Genomic DNA, 22,385 nt, shown 5'->3' with positions numbered 1-22,385 from the left:
AATAGAGATTTTTATTCAAATGTCACTGGCAAGTTTGTATCATTATACGTCAAGATTGAAATTGGGTCCTCCAAAGGGCATTTTTTCTCAAAGTACTTTCCTGGGTTGCATATTTTTTATTTCATATTCAGCATGAGGAGTCTGCTGCATTTAATAAAATAAAATGAAGGTCACAGAAGATCACTGGTTTTCCCATAATGTGTCCCAGTAGATGACTGGAAAAAAGGTAATGTTTGAAATGCATTGAGGATCTTCTGTGCAGACTATGTAGAAAACTTGTGTCATTTTTTAATTATAGGGAGAATTCTTGTTTTAATTGTGTTTATTTCACTGCATATAGTCTTTCAGCTGTACCACTCCAGTTTTAATTTCAAAAGTGTGTACATGTTTTAGCATCTCCACCTCAGGGAGTTCCTGAAGTGAGTCAATAGGTGTTGCTCTGCCCGTGGTGGGCTGAACATGAAGCTCACTGAGTCAATAAAAAGACTTACAGTGACCTAAACACTCTTTGTGTCAGGTTCTGGCTCACTCATGCACCAGTGCCCCATTAGGCTATTGAGGAAAGCTGGCTGCTGAGGGAAGATGCTTCTTTAAAATTGAGTAGTCTAATGAAGCTCATTAATGCATTTTTCATTAGAACAAGAATATTGAGTATCCAGGTTAAATTCTAAAGAATCTGTCCTGCACTCATTGAGGTTAATGACAAAGCTCCCAGTGATATTAGTGATGCAGGATGAGAACTTAATTGATGTAATTAAGATTCTGCTTACCTAAAAATCCGTATTATTTTCAAGTAAATAAAATATGACAAAATTGCTACTATGAAGAGTTGTATAATGTTGGATCTCAACACATCCTTCAGAGATGACAGCAATTCAGTGGGAGATAATGCTATTTCTGTATTTTGCATTTGATACATAAAGTGCCCTTGTAATCTTGTATGTGAAAACCATTGTGGAAAATAGGGTTCTTTTTGGTTTTGGAGCTCAAACATTGTCTTTATTGTATATTTAAAGATAATATGGGTCACACATTACTGAATCCCATTAAGGATTTGGAGGTCAAATTCAGCAGTGGCAGAGATAGTAAAGGCACTGTAGTAATACTATGTCATTGTACAAGTTGCAGAGAATATTTTAATTAAATGCAGCTCACTTGGCAGAACCACAGACTTACTAAAGTCACTGTTTGGACCACAAGAACTTCTATTTGCTTACTGAGTAGAATAGATAGGATATGCAGCTTGAGTGCCTTCCAGGGAGTCTAAAGCCTGTGTTATAAATGATTGTGTCAGGATGCCTAATTTAAATAGTTACCCTAACACCTGCTCATTCCTGCCGCCTTTGGGCACCCCTAACCTTCTCCTTCCCTCCTTGGCATCCCCGGCAGATTAACAACTCCCTCCTCAATTATGCTGCCATAATGGCCACTTTGATCATGCTCTGAGCTCGATATGGAAATTACCTTGATGAAGAGCACTCATGGCTGCAGAAGCAGCAGCAGCAGTGCAGGCAGGTGGGCGAGCAGAGGGGCCCCGGGTGCCACAGGGATGGGGACAGCTCTGGCAGCCAGGTGCTCCCCCCGAGCCTGCAGTGAGCTCTGGAGCATCCCTGTGCCTGGCAGGAGCTCACTGCCTGTTTGTACACCTAAATAATGCATCAGGAAGACATGGGGCTTTTGGAAGGAAAGCCTCGGTTTAGGTGGTGTCTAAAAAAGTGGAGCAATCAGATCTGTGCATCACAGCTGTCTCCTGAGATGCTTGCTTTAAATATGTGGGGAAAGATTTAAAAAAAACCAACTCTGACCTGGGACAGTGAAGCAGCATGCAAATTAATTATTGGAGAAATTACCTTCCACATCTGTAGTAAAGCTGCAGCACTTCTATTTCGCTGGTTTTATATTTTGATTTTTTTTTCCTGGGTGTGGTGCAGAGCTTTCCTAGCCCTTGCCTTCATTATGGGTAATATTAAGATCAATGCAGAGCTTTGGAGAAACAGTCTTTCAGCTATTAGATATGTGCTTCTAAATTGAAGCAATCAACAAATGCAAAGTTTTCCTTTTTGTGTTGTGCTACAGTGTCTGTTCATCCCTCTTGTTACTTTCTAATACAAGCAGTATTAAATATGGAACTCTTACACATGATTAGGGAAAATTGCTTTGCTTCTGTCTTAGTACTCAGAGATTTCAGGGATCCTGCTTTTTCAATTATTTCATTTGAATTAGCTGATTCTCTAAAAGCTGAAAACATTCTTGCCATACTCATTGTGACAGTTGGTGAAGAAGACAAAAATTCCAGGACTGAAAAGCAGAATTCAGACTCAGAAGCCCTGAATTTGAGTCCAGGTGGAATTTAATTATCCTGTCCCTTTATCTCCCTTGTCTTTCATGTTTGCAATGAGGCATATGGATACTTCCTTTACAGGTGATTAACAGCAGTTTGACAGGGTGGAAAAGATTCCTGATTCCTTTTTTTCCTCTGGAAATGGTACCTGTGTTCCCATTCCTACTCCCTGTTGCCCAGGGAGCATGTCAGAACTGCATATATTCCTTAAGAGTTTTTTAATTACCTCATCATTTACAAAAAAGGAAATAGTTTTCCTTTCTTCATGCAATTTATTATTCAGAGGATGCTCTCAAGTATGTATGTAGAATTATTTCATGATTCACAGAATGTGCCAGACCTTAAGTATATTGTAAAAAACTATGTGATACATCCCTCTCCTCTCTATAATAGTCTTTTAAAAATCCACAAATATTTCATAGAAGGCAAGGTCAGGAAGAAAGCCTTTCACTCTGACAGGCATTTTCCAAGATTACATGCTACTCTTGTCTCATATCTATTTATGGGAACATTTAAAGTGATGGCACATTTACTTTAAAGTCCATTCGTCACATGGCTCTTCTTGTTTTGAAAAGGTATGACTGTATATTTTGGTTTCATCTGCAGGATCCCTGCCTTTATGTTTCCAGGGCTACTACTTTCTACCCCTGAAATGTTCTCTGAAATGTTTCTCTAGCTGTACTTATGAGAAGGGGGTTGCTGTGCTATTTGCATGCTCATAAGCACTCTTTAAGCGTCCTGCCATCATTAAAATTAACCACATACCTTCTCCACTGTAAATTATACTGTGGCAATTGACTCCACCCCATCATTTTACTAAAACAAAAGAGAGTATATGAACTCATATTATTTCTTGATTCCATTTCTAATGTATATATAACTCTGTTTGTAAACAAGGTAATGCCCAATTTTTAAGTTTGCAGTTGTGATCTCAAATATTGCCATGTGGTAGCAATTGTACAATAATTAAATCTGTGATTTTTTTAGCACTAGGGCTGTATTTGTTATTTTAAACTCTGGCAATTGTAGAATAAGATGTTATTTAAAATGAGAATTATCGGGTATTATAATGTGATTAAATGTTCTACTTTCTTATACAGGTTAGGGTATAGCCTGCTAAGAAGGTGATGTGCACAGCACACTAAAGGGTTATTATTAGCACCCAGCATGTCACCCACCTGCTGGGATGGTTTGGCTTTCACCAATGCACATATTCCCAAGGAAATTATACATCTCTGCATGGCTTCTATCAGCCTCTAAGGTGACAAGGCTTTGGGTTTCTCAACGATGGGAATAAAATACTTCTTTTGTCAGCTGGCCATTCTGAATACTGATGATGGAAATTCCCCTTTCTTCCTCTTCCTTTGCCTCTCCTTAACACAAGGTTTCCAATCAAAAAATGATTGTGATAACTGGAAGTACAGATTGTTGTCAAGATACACTTCCATAGAAAATAAAAGAATATTTATTTTTATTCTGCTACCAGTATCCTGTGCTGAGGAAATAATTCAACGGGAAATCCTGTTGACACAACATTTCTGACACATCAGCCTTTGTATGTCTTACCTCCCTTTTTAAGAGGTTGTTTCTGATTCAGAAGCTGCTCCTTCCTGACAGGTGCTGTGCTCAGAGAGTTCACAATAGGTAAACTGGAGATAACCTTCAGGAGGGTGGGTTTACAAAGACCATGGGACTTACTTGCCTCGAGAAATTTTGGAGATGCAATGTGTTTAATGGCAAGAAAGAAAAGGGTAGAGTGCTTTTTTGTGAGCTGGCAGAGGATCAAGTGTGTATGATGTGAAGGAAAAAAGGAAGGAGATTCTTGCAGCCTGAGAACAGACATCTGGCTGGCAAAAGAAAAGAAATATCATTGACAGATGAATGCTGTTTTAAACTGGGATAATTTTAGATCAAGGGGGCAAAGTTTTGCTCTAATGCATACAGCTCCACTGAAAAGGATGGGAAAGGTGCATGCATATGAGAATAAAATGTGGTGCTAAGTGAGAACTGAAGAACACATATTTTTATATTAGATATTTGGACTTTCATGTTTAGATCACATGGTTTCCATCTGCCATATGTAGGCATTGCTAAAAGGCTGCCAGGAACCAGGCTCTGGTTTGGTGACTTTCATTAAAGGAATTAGTGGTTTCTCTCCAGTTTCAGTGTGGCTGGATTCAAAGTGCAGAAGCCCATTTTCACAGTTTAGCATTAATTAGCAGTCTAATGGCAGCCTCGGCAGGCAGGTGAAGGAATAAATGGGCAGGGAGACCAAACTGTCTCTTTTCCCCTAGAGGTGATTCCTTCAAAATAGGGTCGAGAGGTGCTGGGCTGCTGTGGGGATGTGAGCAGGGCTGTGTCTGACTGTTCTTGTTCCAGACTGAAGGACTGAGCTCTGCAGGTGTGTCAGTGGAGCACTCATCCCTGTCCTCAGTTCTCTCCTGCTGTTAAAGAGCACACACACTCCCCACACACACCCAAACCCTAACAAAAACACAATCCAAAAAACCCCTTTAATTCTGCTGACTCAGAGAGACACGTTCTAGCCCTTCTGAATGAGGGGTGAGAGCTGTTTATACGAATTTAAATGAGATCCTTGCCAGCAGTACACAGGAAGGATCGACGCTGTTGGATTAAAAGGCTGAGATGCTGCTGCTCACTTTAGGTTTTGCTGAATCATTTAACAAGGTGCAGAAAGTAGGTAAGCCCTGACTCTTTTTTTTTGCTGAAGAGAGCCTCACAGGGTTATATTTGAGAATTGCATGGAGACTGAAAGCATAGAAGGAAAATTGTAATAAGTTTCAGTGAACCTGGAAGGCAGGACTCATCCTGGTGTGAGTCAGAGGGTGTAACTGGCTTCTCTCCTGAATTTCATTAAGCAGACATATGTACTTTATGTTTATGTATACTGAATATTAAGTATATAATTGCAGAAAATTACATGCAGTTTTAATTTTGCTGCTCAGAATGAATCCTGAAAAACATTAAAACTAGTGAAAGATTTTTAAATTTTTCATTTTTTACAAGGCTAAATCATGTTCAAATAAAATGGAAAAGAAAATACTATAAAAAGCTTTCACTAGTTACTTAATATTTCTAAAACCTTTTATTGATAGGCATTCATATTTCCATTTTGTAACAGACAGGCTTTCAGATTTTAATTATGTAATTGAAATATGAAATGTCTGAGAAGCAAAATTATAGAAACTAGTGTCAAGAATCTCCCCTCACAGCTCATTTATTCAGTGAAGAAGTTGCCTGGCTTCAGTGTAATTTAAATGATCAGGTCTGTTCCTTAGGACTCTGTGCCTCTTTGTTAAAGTTCAAATAATGAGATACTTTCATGTACCTATTTTGAGATAATCCCATTTTTAGGAATGAGTTTAAAAAAATGAGGGAGATGTCTCTTCCTAGAGAACTGTTTTCCTTTACTAAAAAATCCCTTTTCTCCCGATGTCTACTCCATTCAGCATCTTAATTGACAAGAAGGAGTATACACATAAAATGGTAGAGAATCCAGCTGTAGGAAGATATTTTTGAAATGATCCCTTCCTGCCTAATTTGACCCTGACTGAACAGAGGGGTTTTGTGTGCTGGGCTGCAGCACAGGCTGGCTGTGCACGGCTGCTGGCTTTCCCTGAAAGAGGAGCTGAGTGCTGTGAACTCCAGACCTCTGGGCGCTGTCAGAAGCTCTGACTGTGCCAATGTAATCTTTTAATAGACATGCTTGCCAGAATGACTTTTTCCTTCAAAGGTAGAATGAGAAAGCACAGTTGTCATTTAAATTGCCTCTGTCTTTTGTAGTAGTTGGTAGCGTTCTGTTGACCAGGATTGGATAATTTAAAAGCTGTTTAACAAAATAACATGCTTGTCTGTGTGAAATATATACAGTGCTGAGAGACGGGGAGAAAAGTCTCCCTTGACAGAGTTCATGGGATTCTTTAGAAACTGCAGGATGCTGAGACTTGTCTGAGGTATTACAAAAGCTTTGAGGCACCCATGTTGAGCATTTGCATGATTTTCAGATGGCAAAGTGTGTTCAGCTGTCTTCGTGCACCCTCCCGTGTGTGCATGAATGCACTTCAGTGGAGAGAGAGAGGATTCTCAGCACGGTTTTCATTGGGCTTTGCATTTCTTAAACATATATTATTGAAATGCTGCCCAGGACACATCACTTCATCTTGTGTAGAACTTAAATCATTATGTTGCATGATATGGTAAAATAAAAGAGATTGTGAAAGAGACAACTGTAAACATTCTGTTTGAAAAGATGTGCTCTTTTCAAAAGACCTTTCTGTTACAGCCAAATAACACAAGAAGCAGTATTTCCTTGCCCACAGAGACATATATATCTATTTCTGCAGAGATTTGTTTTGGATTCTCAGTTCTTCAGTATCTTCATTCTTTGAAATAATTTTATACTTCCATGTTGACTTTCTCTGTGCTTTAAGTTTTAATCAAAGGTTCCTTGCTTCTGATGTCGAGTACTGATGTTACCCTGTTTGCATTCCACTGTTTGTCCTCTGTATTCAGTGAACATTCAAATGTGGTGGTGCCTTTTTGCTTTTATCTACCAAACTTAGCACACTCTCTTATTACTGACAGCTCAAAAAGATGGTGTGCTAGTGGGCTTTGACAAATTTAGGTTATCTTTATAAAGACAAATAGTTTCTCCGAAAGAACCAAGACAGTGGAATGGTAAATAAGGCTTTGCAAACTTAAATTAAAATTTTTTAGCCAAATTTTAATTTACCAAATGTCCAAAACATGATTCTGAGTTACAGTTCTTTCACAGACTTGTACTTTTCATTTCACAGACTAAAGTAGCAGAATAGAGATTTTGATTGTGATTTTTCCTTTCAGTTTGTCTTTTTATATGGATTGATCAATAACACATTAAAGAATGTGTATTGCCACTAAACATCCCCTCTACCTTTTTTTCTCAAAAATGTGATTTCACAAAAGCAGTTTATTTGCTCCTTTCAATAAAGAACCTGCACTCAACTAATTTGTGAGCAGATAAAATGTGCAGGGAACATATGTTTGCCAGGAAGCTTTTCTATAATCAAAACAGTCAGCAGGACAGAAACAATTTTTTTTTTTTTTCTCATTCAGTGTTAATCTACTTCCATTAAAAAATAACATTAAAAATTGGGATACAACACTGATTCATACACACAAGCATGAGTGAATCAGAGACAGCATATGTTGCATTAGGTAATAGAGGCTTATTTGAGTTAATGTTTAGGTAGTGCTGGAAGTCCCAGCCCAGGCACCAGCAAGGCCTTTGCAATGGGGAGCATTTTGGGCAGCAGACAGCAGAAGCAGTGTCACCCAGGGCACAGTTTGCCTTGCAGCAATTAGCAGGCAGAGGAGGGATGTTGATTTCAGCTGCAGGAGGACAGCCAAGCAAAGCAGGTTTGTTCGAAGTAGGGTGAGACAAGCAGCAGGTTTAGTACAGCTTGGTTAAGAAAATACAGTATTGGGAATACTCCTGTGGAATTGCATTGGAGATACAAAGTTACTGGTGACAGCAGTAATTATTGACAGAGCCACATACTTACATCTAAAAAACTCTGGAATGATGCTGATGCATTCAGATGCCGGTTGTTCACACTTCCATCCCGTGGCAGTGCATCTGTTTATCAGGAATTATCTCCTGAATGTAAATGAATTTCAGTCCTAAGTCATTGCACCTGTTGCCAGGAGGTATTTATTCCAATCACTTGCCTAAAGCACGGGGAGTTATTGCTTGACGTTTTATTGCTCCAAAAAAAAAAAAAAAAAAGCTGTCGTTTCAAAATCATTTGTTCAGAGAGGAGAAAATGGAGCAAAACAGTTCATTTTACCCTAAGCACTGCTATTTGGCAGTATTCACATTTGCACAGCACAAAGCTGCAATATTGATTTTTCGCTTACAGGGCCTCCCACAAGTTCTTTCTTCGATTGTCAGGATTGCAAGATGGATTGAATTACACTTTGCTTGTTGATACACTTATTTTTTCTTTGGTGATAGGAAAAAATTACAAATAAAGCTTCAGCATAAAGATCATAGCAGCTCTTCTAGTGGACTTTGAATTTATTTATTTTATTTAGTTAAAATTCTTTCTATACCAGAGAGATTTCTTAGAGCAGCGTTCCCACCTAACACATGCTGCAATGTTTTGCTTTATTGCTTGCTGCTTTTGAAATGTAACCTCTACATTGCAATTTCAGGTGTGTCCTCTGTTGCCTGCGAGGTGATCTAACCTTGCTCTAATATTTTTAATGTTTGTCCTAATACAAAACTTCTTGCAGATGCCTGCAGGAGGAAAAACTGCAGGCTAAAACACATTCATAGTCATTGTAGCAGTGTTGCCATATGATGAAATAAGATTTGCAGGCTGCTGATTTCTCTGTAGCAAAACTGCAGAGGTCTTGTGTTTGAATTCAGAGTATTTCCTAGCAGAAGGGGAGCCTGTGCTGCAGGATGCACAGTAAGGGTCAGTGCTGGTCACAGGGAGCTGGCTGTGGGTTTGTCAGCCCTGGCCCCATCACTGTCCTGAGCTGCTGCTGCTCATGAAGCCACTGACACCTCAGCTGTACCCCTTGCCCTTCCCTCCTGCCCTGGTGCAAATACCTCTTTGGACAGCTGTAGGTGCTGTTCCCCTTCTTGCTGATGGAAATTCAAAAAGTTTGGGAGGAGTGGACTCCCCCAGGCAGGCCATGGTGCTGCTTCAGGCCACGGAATCCCTGCTGAGTGCAGGAGATATGGGCACCATTGCTGCCAGTTGGAGGGATGAGCTTCCTGGGGATGGCATTAGATTTGACAGGAGTAGTAGGATTTAGGAATGGCAATGACTAGCAGCAATATATTTGGTCCCACCATGGCTGTTGTGATAGTAATTAATCAAAGGAGTTGCTGTGTTCACATGTGCTGGGGACTCTGCATGTCCCCCTCCCTGTGCCCATTTCATGCCCCCACTGAGCTGTGAGTGACTTCTGTCTTCATTGTATTAATTTGCTGCATGGGAGGAACATGCAGGGTATTAAAGTGATGGATTTGTGTTTCAGCTCTTTCCAGTTTTCAGCCCATGACACCTCAGCAAGCCTGTAATAACAGTGTTTGTTATTGCTCGTGGCATGTGCAGCTAAACTGAGGAGGAGTTAGTCTGAGGTGGAGCCTGATGCTTTCCACAGGACTGTGACTCCTTTCCTTACTAACAAATACTGAAACATACTGGCAGAGTAGCAGTACTGGTTTCCTGTAGGATATGGTTCTACAAAGTAAAAAGGCAGAACTGGTCACTGGCTCTGGCCAGCTGTCCTCCTTGTGCCTGGGCAAGTTCATGCCCAGTCAAAGACCTGGTCCTCTGGGACCTCAGCAGTTGCCTGCAGGAGAGGGAACCTGCCAGCCCCTGGCCAAATTCATCACACAAGTTGTACAAAAGCTGGTGCTGGTGCAATGGGAAGGCAGGGATGTGCAGGTAGAGGAGGGTGGATGGGAAGATGGGCTCTGGCTGCCAGGGGACCACATCCTTATACTTGCATGATCATTATAAAAAAACCTTTGCTGTCTTAACAGGTAATCATCAGCATATAATAGGAATTTTAATCTACAGAATTCAGCAGAGAAAATGATAGCCTCTGGTTCATGGGAAAATTTATTATCAAGGGGTTATCTCAAGTTGTTCTTGATTTTTTTAAGTACTTGCTTTCTTGCTTCTTCCAATGCATCATGCTTTTAAAGAAAAGTTTATTTTCTTCATTTAAAAAAAGACCACAATGCTCCAACTTTCCATACTTAGCAGCTATTTCTCTTTGCTGTCACAACTGGTCTCCAACAGCCAGCACAGAAATATTAATGGCCTTGTGTTTACTGTGTTATGAAGGCATTTTTAAAAACAGGAAATTCTCCTGAAAATGTAGCATTAACTATTTTAAAGAAATAAGTTTTTAACATTGCCATATTACCCAGCTTGTCTTCCAAAAAGTCACACAATTTTTTAAGAAACAGAAATACTGTTTAATAATAATCCATCAGTAACTGTGTACAAGAAACTGTAGTATGCAGATAGTTTTATTCTGATGTAATATATTCCTTTGCATTAAGAAATGTCTCTAAAAGGCTAAACATCTGGATGAATAGCTGAACCTTGTTTTGTTTCTAAAGTATTTTATACTGCTTCACTGGAGAAATTACTTATTTTTAGGAATCCTATTAAGCAGAAAAAAACGTTAAAAATTAAAATTCTGTGAAACGTATCATTTTTGTGAGAGATGGGGGGATTTTATGCAGTACACATATATGGTACTGATAATTTATGTATTTGTTTCAAAATACTATCTATATGTAGTTAAATTTATGTAAAAGACAAAGTAAGGAACACTGGAGTTCAACTAGGTGAAATGTCAGCATATATATTGGATCATGTCCATGCTGAGGTCATAAAATAGCTAAGCAAAAGTAACCAGCTCTTCCTGGAGAAAGGGAGACACAAAGTAAAGAAGACTAATGAAGTTGGAGCTGTGGCTTTGGGCTTTTTTGTGGTTGTACTGTTTTCTTTTCTAAAATAACTTCTGTAAATCCTACCTGCTCTGCTGCTTCCCATTTCCAGACACAGCCTGTTTGACTTTGCCCAAGGAGTTGAGACAGAAGCCGAGAGAAAAGAGGTGGAAACTGGAAGGTGCAGTGTAGCCATGCAGACAGGCACCTCTGTCTGCCCTGCCCAGGATTAGAAGCAGTGAAAAGGAATTTCCTCTTTTCCCAGATTAGGGACACAGCAGCCATGGCAGTGCCATGAAAGGTGCCTCACTTAACATGGTACCAGGTCAAACTGTGTAGAGCTGCACTTCCTTTGGCACAGGAGAGTTAGTGCTCATGTGGCAGAAAAAGAATAGTCCAATTCATTACATCCTTTAGGCTCAACCCCATTTTGTCCTTGGCTTTTTCCTCAAGGTTTCAGCCGAGCAGCACTACCCTTTGGTTTGGTGAGGAGGGAGCTGTCGTGCGAGGGCTACTCCATCGACCTGCGGTGTCCCGGCAGCGATGTCATCATGATAGAAAGCGCCAACTATGGACGGACAGACGACAAGATCTGTGATGCTGACCCTTTCCAGATGGAGAACACAGAATGCTTCCTTCCAGACGCCTACAAAATCATGACACAAAGGTAAAAATTACATATCGCGGTGAGGACTAAAGAGGAAAAATGCCTGCACTGATACAGAGAGAGGCATATACTGAAAGAAATGTTGAGTTGTAATTGCCACTTTGCTATTCGGGTAGTATTGTTGCTATCTGATAATTAAAGAAAATAAAAGCTACCAGTTGCAATTAGAGGGTTTGGGGTATTTTAGTTCTGTAAACAAACATTAAAAAGCAGAAAGATAACTTCAGTTATGTTAGTTGCAATTCAGTTATTTGGAGATTCCTTATCTCCTTGTCTTTCAGGGGGCCAAACAGACCTGAGAATGTTGCCAAATGGCTCCTGTATTTTTCAGTAAATGTAGTAAATCCCTGCTGTAGTTCCTAATAATCGTTCCCTCCAATGGAAAATGCCAGAATGATTACATGGCAGGATGATATGTCATTATACATGTGTGTATGAGCATACACATGCATATCAGCACAAGTTAGTGACAGCACTTGACATTCAGAGAAGGCAGAAGAACCAACCAGGAATCATAAAATCATTTAAGTTGAAAAAGACTTTTAAGACCATTGAATGCAGCCATTAGACTGGTGCTGCCAATTCCACCTTTAAATCACGTCCCTGACTGCCAATAAAAGTATTTTTATTGCAAAAGGTGCATGAGAGGTCAGATTCACAGAAAGTCCTGTGCTAAAGGCTGTGTACGGGCAGCAGTCACCTACTACTGACAGTTGTGGAAATGTCAGCACAAATCAGTCACTGGCTTTGCTGCTGGCTTAAACTAAAAGCCTGAACGGGTTGGAAGTTTTCCTTCCAGTGTTGTTTTCCTAGGGTGAAGAATCTAAACCAAAACGGGGTGGGAATAACCTGGAAGCTTTCTGGTGCATGTACACAGATGTGTCAAATGAAATATGCAAGTTGTCCTGCCTTATGTACTTCATTTCCTCTGTTCTGTTTGAACATGGTAACACTTAGTAACATAGTCACCTTTTAAAAATAGTTTTCCATTTTGATTTTGAGCTGTCATGAGTGAGACTCTTACAATTTCTTATCATTTTTATGTGAATATGCACATTTTCTACTTCTCTAGTCAAATACTGAGTCTGGATCTCAGACTTCAATTTTAAATGCTGGAGATAAATTGAGGATATCAGGTCTTTTATTTCTTGTTCTGTGCCGAACCTGCAGCTTGTTTGGTGCTCAGTAAGGGAAAGGCTCCATCAGTACATTATTAAAAAGGTAATATAATTTCTTTAAATCATGTTTGAATTATCTTCTTGTGGTTCTAGTTCGTAGTTGTTAATTAGATCAAGCCAGATTTCCATCGAGACTGCAGCAGCAGTGTCATCATCCTCTAATCTGTCAACTCCCTTTGAAACCACCTTCAATTGCTTTTGTAAATGTAGTGCTGCTCTGTAGACTTCCTTGTTGTGTAAAATGCATGTTGTGTTTTGATCAAAGTCTTCCTTATGTTCACTGCAAATATACAGATTAGGGCAGTCAGAGACAAATATAGAGGCACAATCTTGCTTGAAGTGACATCAGACTGTTACTGAAAAGCTGAAATTTCAATCTTTCCCTTTCAGTTAATCAGCTGTAAATATATGATAGCAAAGTGTATTTTTTGAACTTCCCCATCTTCTACTCTTATGCTTTGTTCAACATTAAAATAAAATTGTGATCACATGTAGGACATAGGTTCATATCTATGCTCAAAGAGTTTTTAATTTTTGTTCTCTTTTTTTTGACTGAACAAATGGCAAAGATCATTTGACACTTTGCTTTCTATTTTTGTCTGACATTTATAGCAATTTGGGAGTTTGCTTTCATAGTTTTCTTTCTTTGATCCTGTCATTAAGTAGAAAAGATGTCTCTTGTCTTGCTTAATCTTTTCCAAAATTGCTCAATTTGTGCTACATTGTAAGCATAGAAGAATGTTGCAAATTTCTTATGAAATATTAAGTGTTCTTATATCTCATTTATTTATAACTGCATCAGTGATTTGCAATTTTTTGTTGTCTCAGACAAATTGTTGTTTGGTACTCAGCACATGTCCTTGATCTGATATATAAAAGTAACACATCAGCTGTATTTTGATGGCAACGATTGCATAGAAAAATCTAACCTGAAGGACTATCAGGTTCATTGGTTTTCCTTTTTATTTAATTGATTAGAACTTTTCTTCTCTATCTTTAGAAATAAGCAGCAAGATTCTTTATTTCTACTTAAAATCCTGCAGTGTTTACTTTTAAGGATCTGTTTTCATCACTTCAGTCAATTGTGTTGCCACTGCATTTGACCACTCAATTCAGTTTAGAGGTACAGTTAAATGTGGTTCCACAGCAATTATTAAGTACTCATTATTCATTTGCAACATTAATCCACAGCTTTTGCACAGCAGCTACATTTACTGCAATTACAAGGTGAAAACACTAGCTTAATGAGATCAATACTGTGAAATCTGAAGACTGAAAAATAAGATGAGGTTTCTGGTTTAACACAAAGCCGTGCAATCATGTACCCTGCTCCCCTTCCAGAGAATTTGAGATAGTAGCACACAGACCTTGCCAGTGTCCACTGCAGCACCAGCTCCTCTTTCTCAGAATGAGCTGCAACTTAATAGTTTCTACCTCACCCTATTCCTTCTTTTCAGCAGTTCTCAAAAGATTTTTAACCTAATGCGTTCCTAGGAAGCCTGACTAGAACACTAATGACTTCATTGCTTTGCTTTTACCTTTGTAAAGTAGTTATTAAATTTTTAGTCCCTGATTGAAATTACATCCCAATTATTCCAGAATAAAGTCTTTCAGATGTATTTAGATTCTATGTAAACTTCAGACTGGCATGGTTGAAATTAAAGCTTTGAAGAAAGAGACTAGACCTTTAGAAAATCCTTCTCCTCTTTCACACTTCTCTGATAATTAACCCCAGCGTTTGCATACCATCAAGTTTGAGAGATTCTACCACATGCTGCAGTTCAGTACAGAAATAAGCTAATTTCTGGAATATTTGGTGAGCAAGTAGAATAAGTGAGTGGCAGAGGACCCATGTTTCAGGCACATTTGAGTTCTTAAAATAGTCAAACTCCTCTGTGCTCTGCTGTCCTTTAGCAGGGACAAATCTCCTCTGTTTCCTTTTCATTTAAAAAGAAATTAAATGAACAGGGAAGCAGAAGATGCAAAGCAGCCTGAGGAAATTGCTCTCATTGCTTGCTCATAAAGTGCATTTGTGTGGCTGTAGCAGAAATTCTCATGAAACTTTGAAGTGGATAAGGCTAATACTGCTCTTTATAGGCATGGCAGAGATTTGAAAATTAACAGTATAAAATTTACTTATGACCTGGTATTATCCATTTCTATGGCAAGATGATTGCAGGTGGATCTTGGGAGTTCTGTTCAAACCTCCTGGATATTTATGAACATTTTCTGTCTCCAGTGTCTCCTGTGGTCTGGACCATAGGATTTTGTCAGGACAAGCACTAAGCATTATCTAGGTACCACTTAGAGTTTGGGGGTCTGTTTTATTAGCTTAAAAGAATAAAAGACATTTAAGAGATATTTCCAGTTATGTACTTAAAATATATTTCAAATCAAAGGTCTCTAATAGTAATTTTAAATTTTATAGTGTAATTATAAGATGCTGAGACAGATTCTTGCATGCTGGGACCATTCTTTTTGAATTATAATGAGGGGTTGTTTAGTAGGAATAATTTTTCCTAGTTCTAATTTTTTTGTTTAGGAGAAGTTCAGGGTTATTTGTTGTCACAATTGGATAATGATCTTTGTGATTCCACAACAGTGTAATTAGTTTGATTTTTTTTAATTGGCTGTGCATTTAAACATGTACTTGGATGATGTGGCAGATAAGAATTTGGAATAATAGAATTTCAAATCTTGATAACCCCATATTTAAAAAATGACGGATCTGTTCCAATCTGCACACATTATTTTTTAAGCAATTGTAGTCATAACTATTTTTGGGTGGGGCTAGTAGAAAATTAGTGTTTTGTATTTAAAGAAAATGTATTCACTTGGAATCTATGAAATCATTCACATAGATGCAAAATTCAAACATTTACTTTTGACAGCCAAATAAATGTTAAGTTCAGAAGGAAAACTTTGTATTACAGGCTAAAAGACCTTGAATTTTTAAATAGGAACTGAATGTTCTCTCATCTGAAACCGAGAGTATTGTTGTAAATACTGAAAGGAAGAAAATTCAAAAAGTTTAAGCTTCTTTTGCAGACCATGTAAACATCTACATTAAAATAAAGTAGTCTCACAGTTGGGATATTCAGTTTAATTTAGATCTGATTTTTGATCTGCAACAGAAAGGCAGTTACATCAGTTCTGCACTGAAATAGCCTTTAAATTCTATTTTCACCCATAATTTATGCTATAACTGGCTTTTTTGAACTTTACATCTTTGCTAAGCATATTTAATTAGTATAATTTTGGTTTCTAAATATGCACAAACAAGGCAAACCTCATTTTCCATAGGTAAGCTTAAGCATAAAAATAAATCAGGTATAATAGATGAACTTACACAGCTGTAATGACTTTTAGATACTCTTATTTTTTAAAACATTACTGCAGAAAAGTAAAAAGATTGAAAGAGGAATAAATCCTCTTAAGCAGTGTTTGTTTTTTCTGTTGCATCTATCCTGTCCTATCTATAGCACAAGCAACATATGTACCTTCAATTACCACGTCCATCATGACACCAGTGATGAGTTCACGCCTGGGTTTTTGTTACCATGAACTTTTCACATGGCAGTGCCCTTAACCTGTTATGTCCATCATCTCTGTGAGACAGCTGCACTTCAGCAGAGGGTTTTCAGAATGCAAGCAACACACCCCTGCCCTGCTGAGTAACCAGGGGAAAGCTGAAGGAAGCAGCATATCCATTCCTCCTCCTGGGACTTTTTTTTAATCCATCCCATGGGAGATCAGAAGACTGGAGATGTTCATTCTTTTCCATTTATTCACACATCCAAGAAATAGGTCATTTTGAAAAATCCTGTATATAAACGAGTGAGACATTTTTGAAAGAAAACAAAATGAGTTCTATTCCAAAGAAGACTCATCTCTCAAGCCCTCTTTCCTGTTCCTCCTTGTCAGGTCTGCAGGGAAAGCACTGTCACACCGTATTAGTGTCCTTTCAAATGAAAACAAGTTTGGTCTGTTCCGTAAAGTGAGTGGATAAAGAGAATCTTCCACTGGACTCCAGGCTTGGGTGGACATGGGAAAAATCTATAACTGATGAATCTCATTTGTTGTAGCAAAAAGGTGTAGTCAAAAGGAAACTTGGCACAGGGTGCTTTGCTGGTAGAATGCAGAACCTGCTGTGGGTCCCTGCTGACCTGAATTTCAGCCTGTGCAAGACTTCCAAAGAGAAGCATTTCAGAGCCTCTTTCAAAAACAGCTCCTTCAGACAGAGCCCAGGGTTGATTCAGTGTTTAAACTGCAGCATGCCTCAGATTGGAATTTCTTGGTATGACTTACAGCCTTTTTCAGGCTGGATTTTATCCTTTGCCATTTGGAGCTGCCTGTAATTGAGGTAATGGCACACTGCACTTTGGGGTCTGCCAGGCTTAGGCAAGGGCTCTGCGACCCTTGCTGCTATCCTTGCTTTTTCCCTTGCTTTTCCTTCCGCAGCCAAAGGTTTCCTTTCTTTACTAAAGGCACTATCAGCTGAAAAGTGTTTTCAAATAAGAGGTACACCTTGCCTTTTTCTGCTTTCTGCATGTCTATCCTTTTAATGTCAGAGAAATCCCAGTGCTGACGACAGGGTAGCACAGGCTGTTGTGGATTGGGTACGTTCTTGGAATTTGCACATGTGGGAAGTTCTGTCATACTGATGCTGATCTCACCAACAAGGGCCTTTTGCTTTGGCATGCCAGCACTTTCTGTTCCAGCTTGCTTACAGCTGCTTCACAAAACATTTACCATACAACATTATCAGCATTAGATGCCTTTTTCATGAGCACCCTTTTAAAATGAAGACTTCTATTAATCTGAAATAGATCTTCGTACAGCAGTCAACCCTGTGATTATTTTGATGTAGCAGAAGTTAAAAATGCTCTTTATTGTGAAACTAAGCTTTTCACAATACTGAGCCGTGGCCAGATTTGTGTTTTGCTTTCTAAGTGTTAGTCACAAGACTTAGTTATGACTCAAATAGAAAGAAAAAAGCAGAAATGCATGTAGACTGTTTTCATGAGCAAGGCATAATCACAGAGCCTAGAAGGTTCCTGAAACACACCACAGTCCTTGGTGCTATTACTGCAGAAAACAGCAATATCCATGACTGAGAAGAACTTTTTCTGGCATTGAGTATTTTCACCATCATTAATTCTTCATATGAAAGTAGTAGGTCTAGTTTTACTCATTAAATATAGGGGGTTTTATTAATGGGGTAGTTCTATCATGGCATTACTTAGAAAATTAAATCCAAATCCTCATATTATGAGCTTCTTAGCAGTCAGGTGAGGGGAAATAGCTGTCAGTGGTACTTGATCATCATTTTCTAATGTGTTCTATTTTAATTTCCTGCAGAAGAAATTTTACTACACACGTGCAAGCACATAACACACGGGAGCGTGGCTGTAGTCACGACATTGGACAGGCTACAAGAGAAACAACAAAAGAATCATCCATACCAACTAATTGCATTTAAAATTTAGATTTACTTCAAAAATATGGGATTCATTCTTTTTTTACTAGGGCGTAGCTTGATATTCTATTTAGCATTTTCATATCTTATACTCAAGTTGTTTTCTTCCTTTATTATTGGCAAAACCACAATCAAGTTCTTCTTAAGTCAGCGTATCTCATATCTGGCAGGATCATATATTCACACTCATCAGTCCTTCCTTGCTATTCATGGGGTGAAAATAAATGTAACTAACTATGCCTATATATGCATAAAATTTTAAGAATTATATGCTGTTGCTTGTATATTTGAGCATCATAAAAAATACATGCTTCAGCTTGTGATTTTCTTGTGGGTTTTTTCTGTGCTTGCTGAAATGGGCTTTACTAGGTGTGCACACTGTTTAGCCCAGTTAATCAGGTATTATATGCTTTGGGTGTGTAATTACCTCTCAGTAATTTGCTAATTTTTTGAGAACTTGACTGAGACAACATTACTTAACCTTCAGCACCTTTCAGTTGAATTTTGTGTCCTCTGGAATGAGTTTGCATGAATTTTACATGGTTTTCATATTTCTAGTCTAGCCAATATAAGTTCCTGGTTCAGCTGCAGTCAGAACTTTATTATTAAAAAGTTCTGATTTACTTATATATTGCTGAACCAAATTTAGTTCATATAGAATAATAATATAAGAGTTGAAGCCTATTAATTCCTCCCACCCTAATAAAACCTCTATAATACTTAGCCAAAACATCTACATTATCTGATAAGTTGATTTAGGACTTTATACATGTGTTCATACAGCCATTTATCTCAACCCTTTCTGAGGAGACCTTTATTAAGCTGTGATGACTGCTGAATATGAAATGTAACCAAGATTATTTTTTTATTCAAATATAATTTAAATATTCATCAAAGTGGAGTTATGCTTGAAACTGACAGAGACTATTAACATCAAAAAATATAATTAACTGCACTGGGTATCATGAAGCAGAGTTAGCCAAATAGCCGAGAGGTCTAATTGCTCTAGAGTCTGAGAAGCAATGGTTTTATTTTATACTGTTGCTGTGGAATTAATAGTGATGTGGTTTCCTATGTGAGGCAATTAAAAGCTGCCTGTTAAGGTTCATTGCACTATAGGAAATCTGTTGAATATCACTTAGTAAACAGAACTGACATGGAAAAGGTACATGAAGATGGGCAGAGCAGGGTATAGATCATAAATTAGGACAGATTAATATGAATTAAATATATGTAAGTAAATTATGAGTACTTTCTAGTGTTAGCAGTAACCATGAAAGTGAAAAGTTTTCATTAGTAACACAAAGGAAATAGAATTTAAAGATTATTACAGTGAAGATGTTTAATTCAGAGGAAAGAAATAGAAGAGTAACATGGGTTTAAAAATTAAAAACTATCTACAGAGTGGTATAGAAATTAGCAGAGCTCATATTCTGTAAATTTCCTTCTGCCACAGAATAATCTCCTACTTACATTAAAAAGAACCTTCTGACCTTTGTGGCTCAATTAAGCTTTTAGTTGTATTCAGCAAGAAAAATCTTCTTTATTGAATCCCATAGATTCTGCTTGTGCCCAGGATATACATTCTAAAAAGGGGTGGCCATATTTGTGGTATTTTGACATTAATGAGGTTGCTGAAGTGGAAGAGTTTAAGGATCAAAGATACAAGCAATGGTGGTATTTTACAGCATTTCTTTTTTTTTCTCTCTAATAATAAAATTGCTATTTAATTGCTAAATAAATGGGCCATAATTACTGAAAGACATAGATAATTTCCTCTTTCCATTTTATCTTCTCCATATTGCAGAACAATAATTAGCAAAAATGCTACTGCCACAAATGAAAGAAGTTTTTATTTTTTTTCCTTCATGTAATAACTGAATGAAAGGAGTTTGTATGTGTGTCCTTTAGTCTAGTGTGATACTCAGCCTCTACGGTTTTTAAGAAGCAATCTGAACAACTTGTGCCGTGCTGGTAAAATAAAATCACACAAAGAATTCGACTAGAATTCCTGCTTTATATAAAGACTGGCTGCCTGTTTCATACATTATTGAGCAGACTTTCCCTGTTTATATCAGTGACATAAGAGTGCGTGCTGCTTCCTCAGAAGAGCGCTGTCTTTGCCGCTTCACAGCACAGTGCCTTGTACTCCCAGGCTTGCACATGGTGTTAGCAGATATTTAAAGCACTTCAGCTTAACATTTTATAGGTCATGATGAACAGAGCCTATAAAACAAGTTACTGCAATGAAGTTAATGCAGTCTTAAGAGTTTTACATAGACCGAATACTCAATACTCAGGATATTTTTAGCCCACTGTAGACATATCAATGGGAAGGAAAGGTTCTTACCACAAGGAATTTTTTTCCATATCAAACCTGATTTACAACACACTTGCAATACAGAGGCTTTACTACAAATTTACTATTGAAATCCTTTTTTTTCAGATTTACCCAGTAACAGAGTAACTATAGGAAACTTTGAATTTCAAATTGTTTTACTACACACACACACATATACACACATATACTTGCAAAGCAGAAAAAAATAGAAGAAATGAGGCAGAAAAATAATTTCATCGGGCAAGCTGCTCTGACCAAAGTTAAGATGCACTTTGAACACCTTGGAGGAAGATATATTTCTCCTCAGTGACACCCACCTGTACAATGCTTCTTCTGGCAAGATGTGTATTTTGTTGCTGTAGGTGCAAAGGCATCTATATTCCCTTCTTAGAAGTAATCTGTGATATTAAACGTTAGTGATCATTGCTTCTCAGCTACCTTGCTTCTTGTGATATATATCTATATAATGAAAGAGCAATTTGGAAATGTGTTTAATACATACCTTGTTGCAGCACTGTAAAATTGTTTTTCTATAATTCAAGAGTTTGTGCTCTGTCTATTAAATACTTTCTTTTGGGCTGAATTGTAAGTGTAGCAATAATGTGACAGTTCTGAACCCATAATCTTACCCTGTTTACTGAATTTATTGCAGACATTGAGTTCAACTGTACTGTTGCACTCATGAAACTGTAGGTGTTTTCTCATCTAGGATGTAGCAACAGTGATATTGCTTTCAGTATATTATTCTGGTGCCAACATCACTGGTGGGTATGAAAAACATAATTTACTTTGTGTATTTAGCTTTCTTGGCTAATTTTGCTGCCTTTGTGACAGAGATACAGCAAAAGAACACCTCCTGGAGTCACATTTAAAACAGGAGCACTTTGGGTAATGTACTGTAGACAGAACACATATGAGTTAGAGCTCACTTATCATGAATGCCATCAGCAGTGCCTTGTTGCTTTCTTATCAGCCACTTCCTGCTGTCAGCCCAGTGCTTATTTCAATAGTAAAGGATTTGCATCAAATGTAACACAGTATTATGTATGGCTAACATGCGGGTTTTAATTGTGCAGGCACATGAGACTCCTTCAGTGGGTGACAGTTTCATAAAAGGATTAGATCATGAATAATTTTGACACAATTAAAGATTATCTGTGCATTGACAAAGTGGAGCCAGTGAATTTTCTGATGTATGTTTTACAGTGGTGAATCTGCTTGGCTTGTGTAAAAAACCAGCTGCAGAATAGACAGGATTTTTGCAGATGTGGGAGCAAGCAAACCAAAGCAGTCCCCTAAACTTCACTGGACTCAAAACTGGAAGTTTCAGGAACCAGAAAATCCACAGTTCAAATCCGTGATTTAATCCCTTAAGTGCAGATTGCAAAGAAAAAGTGGGATTGTGCTTTCCAAGTTAGAACAGTATACTTTTGCAGGGAAAGTCCTATACCTGGAAGCCCTGCAAGCTTTCCAGATGATAATTAGATCCAGACATCACTGTGGGTAATGAATAACAGTGCTTTTGTGACAGGCATTCCTCTCAGAAGAAAAGAAAGTACTTGTAGTGAGGACTCTCAGACACATTTTAATAGGAAATGACACCACTGTTACAGAGTTGATTAAAGATCTACCAAGGGACAGCACTTCTGGAAAAAATCAGCAGATGAAATGAGAAAAGTTGTAATTTTATTATTAGTTATCAGTTAAATACGTGTAACTTTAAGGCCATGAATTCTGCAGTAAAAAATATGAGAAAAAGGACTGTATCTTCTTGCTAGCAGATTGCTCTTTTATAAATCTCTTAAAATAACCAAATTGTCTTTTGCCTCTTGCTCAGCATTTTGCTCTGAGTTCTGTTGAGCTGTATAAATGAGTCACTCTGCAGCCCTATGGA

The 22,385-nt window shown here is 38.0% G+C and overlaps 1 protein-coding gene across 9 annotated transcripts in view; it reads left to right on the top strand.

The window, feature by feature from the left end:
• Positions 1–22,385, top strand: part of ADGRL2 (adhesion G protein-coupled receptor L2) — a 174,625-nt gene that overhangs the window by 91,838 nt on the left and 60,402 nt on the right. For 8 of the 9 annotated variants that reach the window (XM_056497451.1, XM_056497453.1, XM_056497452.1 and 5 more), the window contains exon 3: positions 11,280–11,493. In XM_056497451.1, coding sequence (XP_056353426.1) covers positions 11,280–11,493 — 214 coding nt within the window. Of the gene's footprint in view, positions 1–11,279; positions 11,494–16,848; positions 17,035–22,385 lie in introns of those variants that run through there. The other variant, XM_056497454.1, reaches the window with a different exon arrangement.

Source organism: Oenanthe melanoleuca, chromosome 8 (assembly GCF_029582105.1).
Source record: "Oenanthe melanoleuca isolate GR-GAL-2019-014 chromosome 8, OMel1.0, whole genome shotgun sequence".
NCBI lineage: Eukaryota > Metazoa > Chordata > Aves > Passeriformes > Muscicapidae > Oenanthe > Oenanthe melanoleuca.
This window is presented reverse-complemented; position numbering and strand designations above follow the sequence as displayed.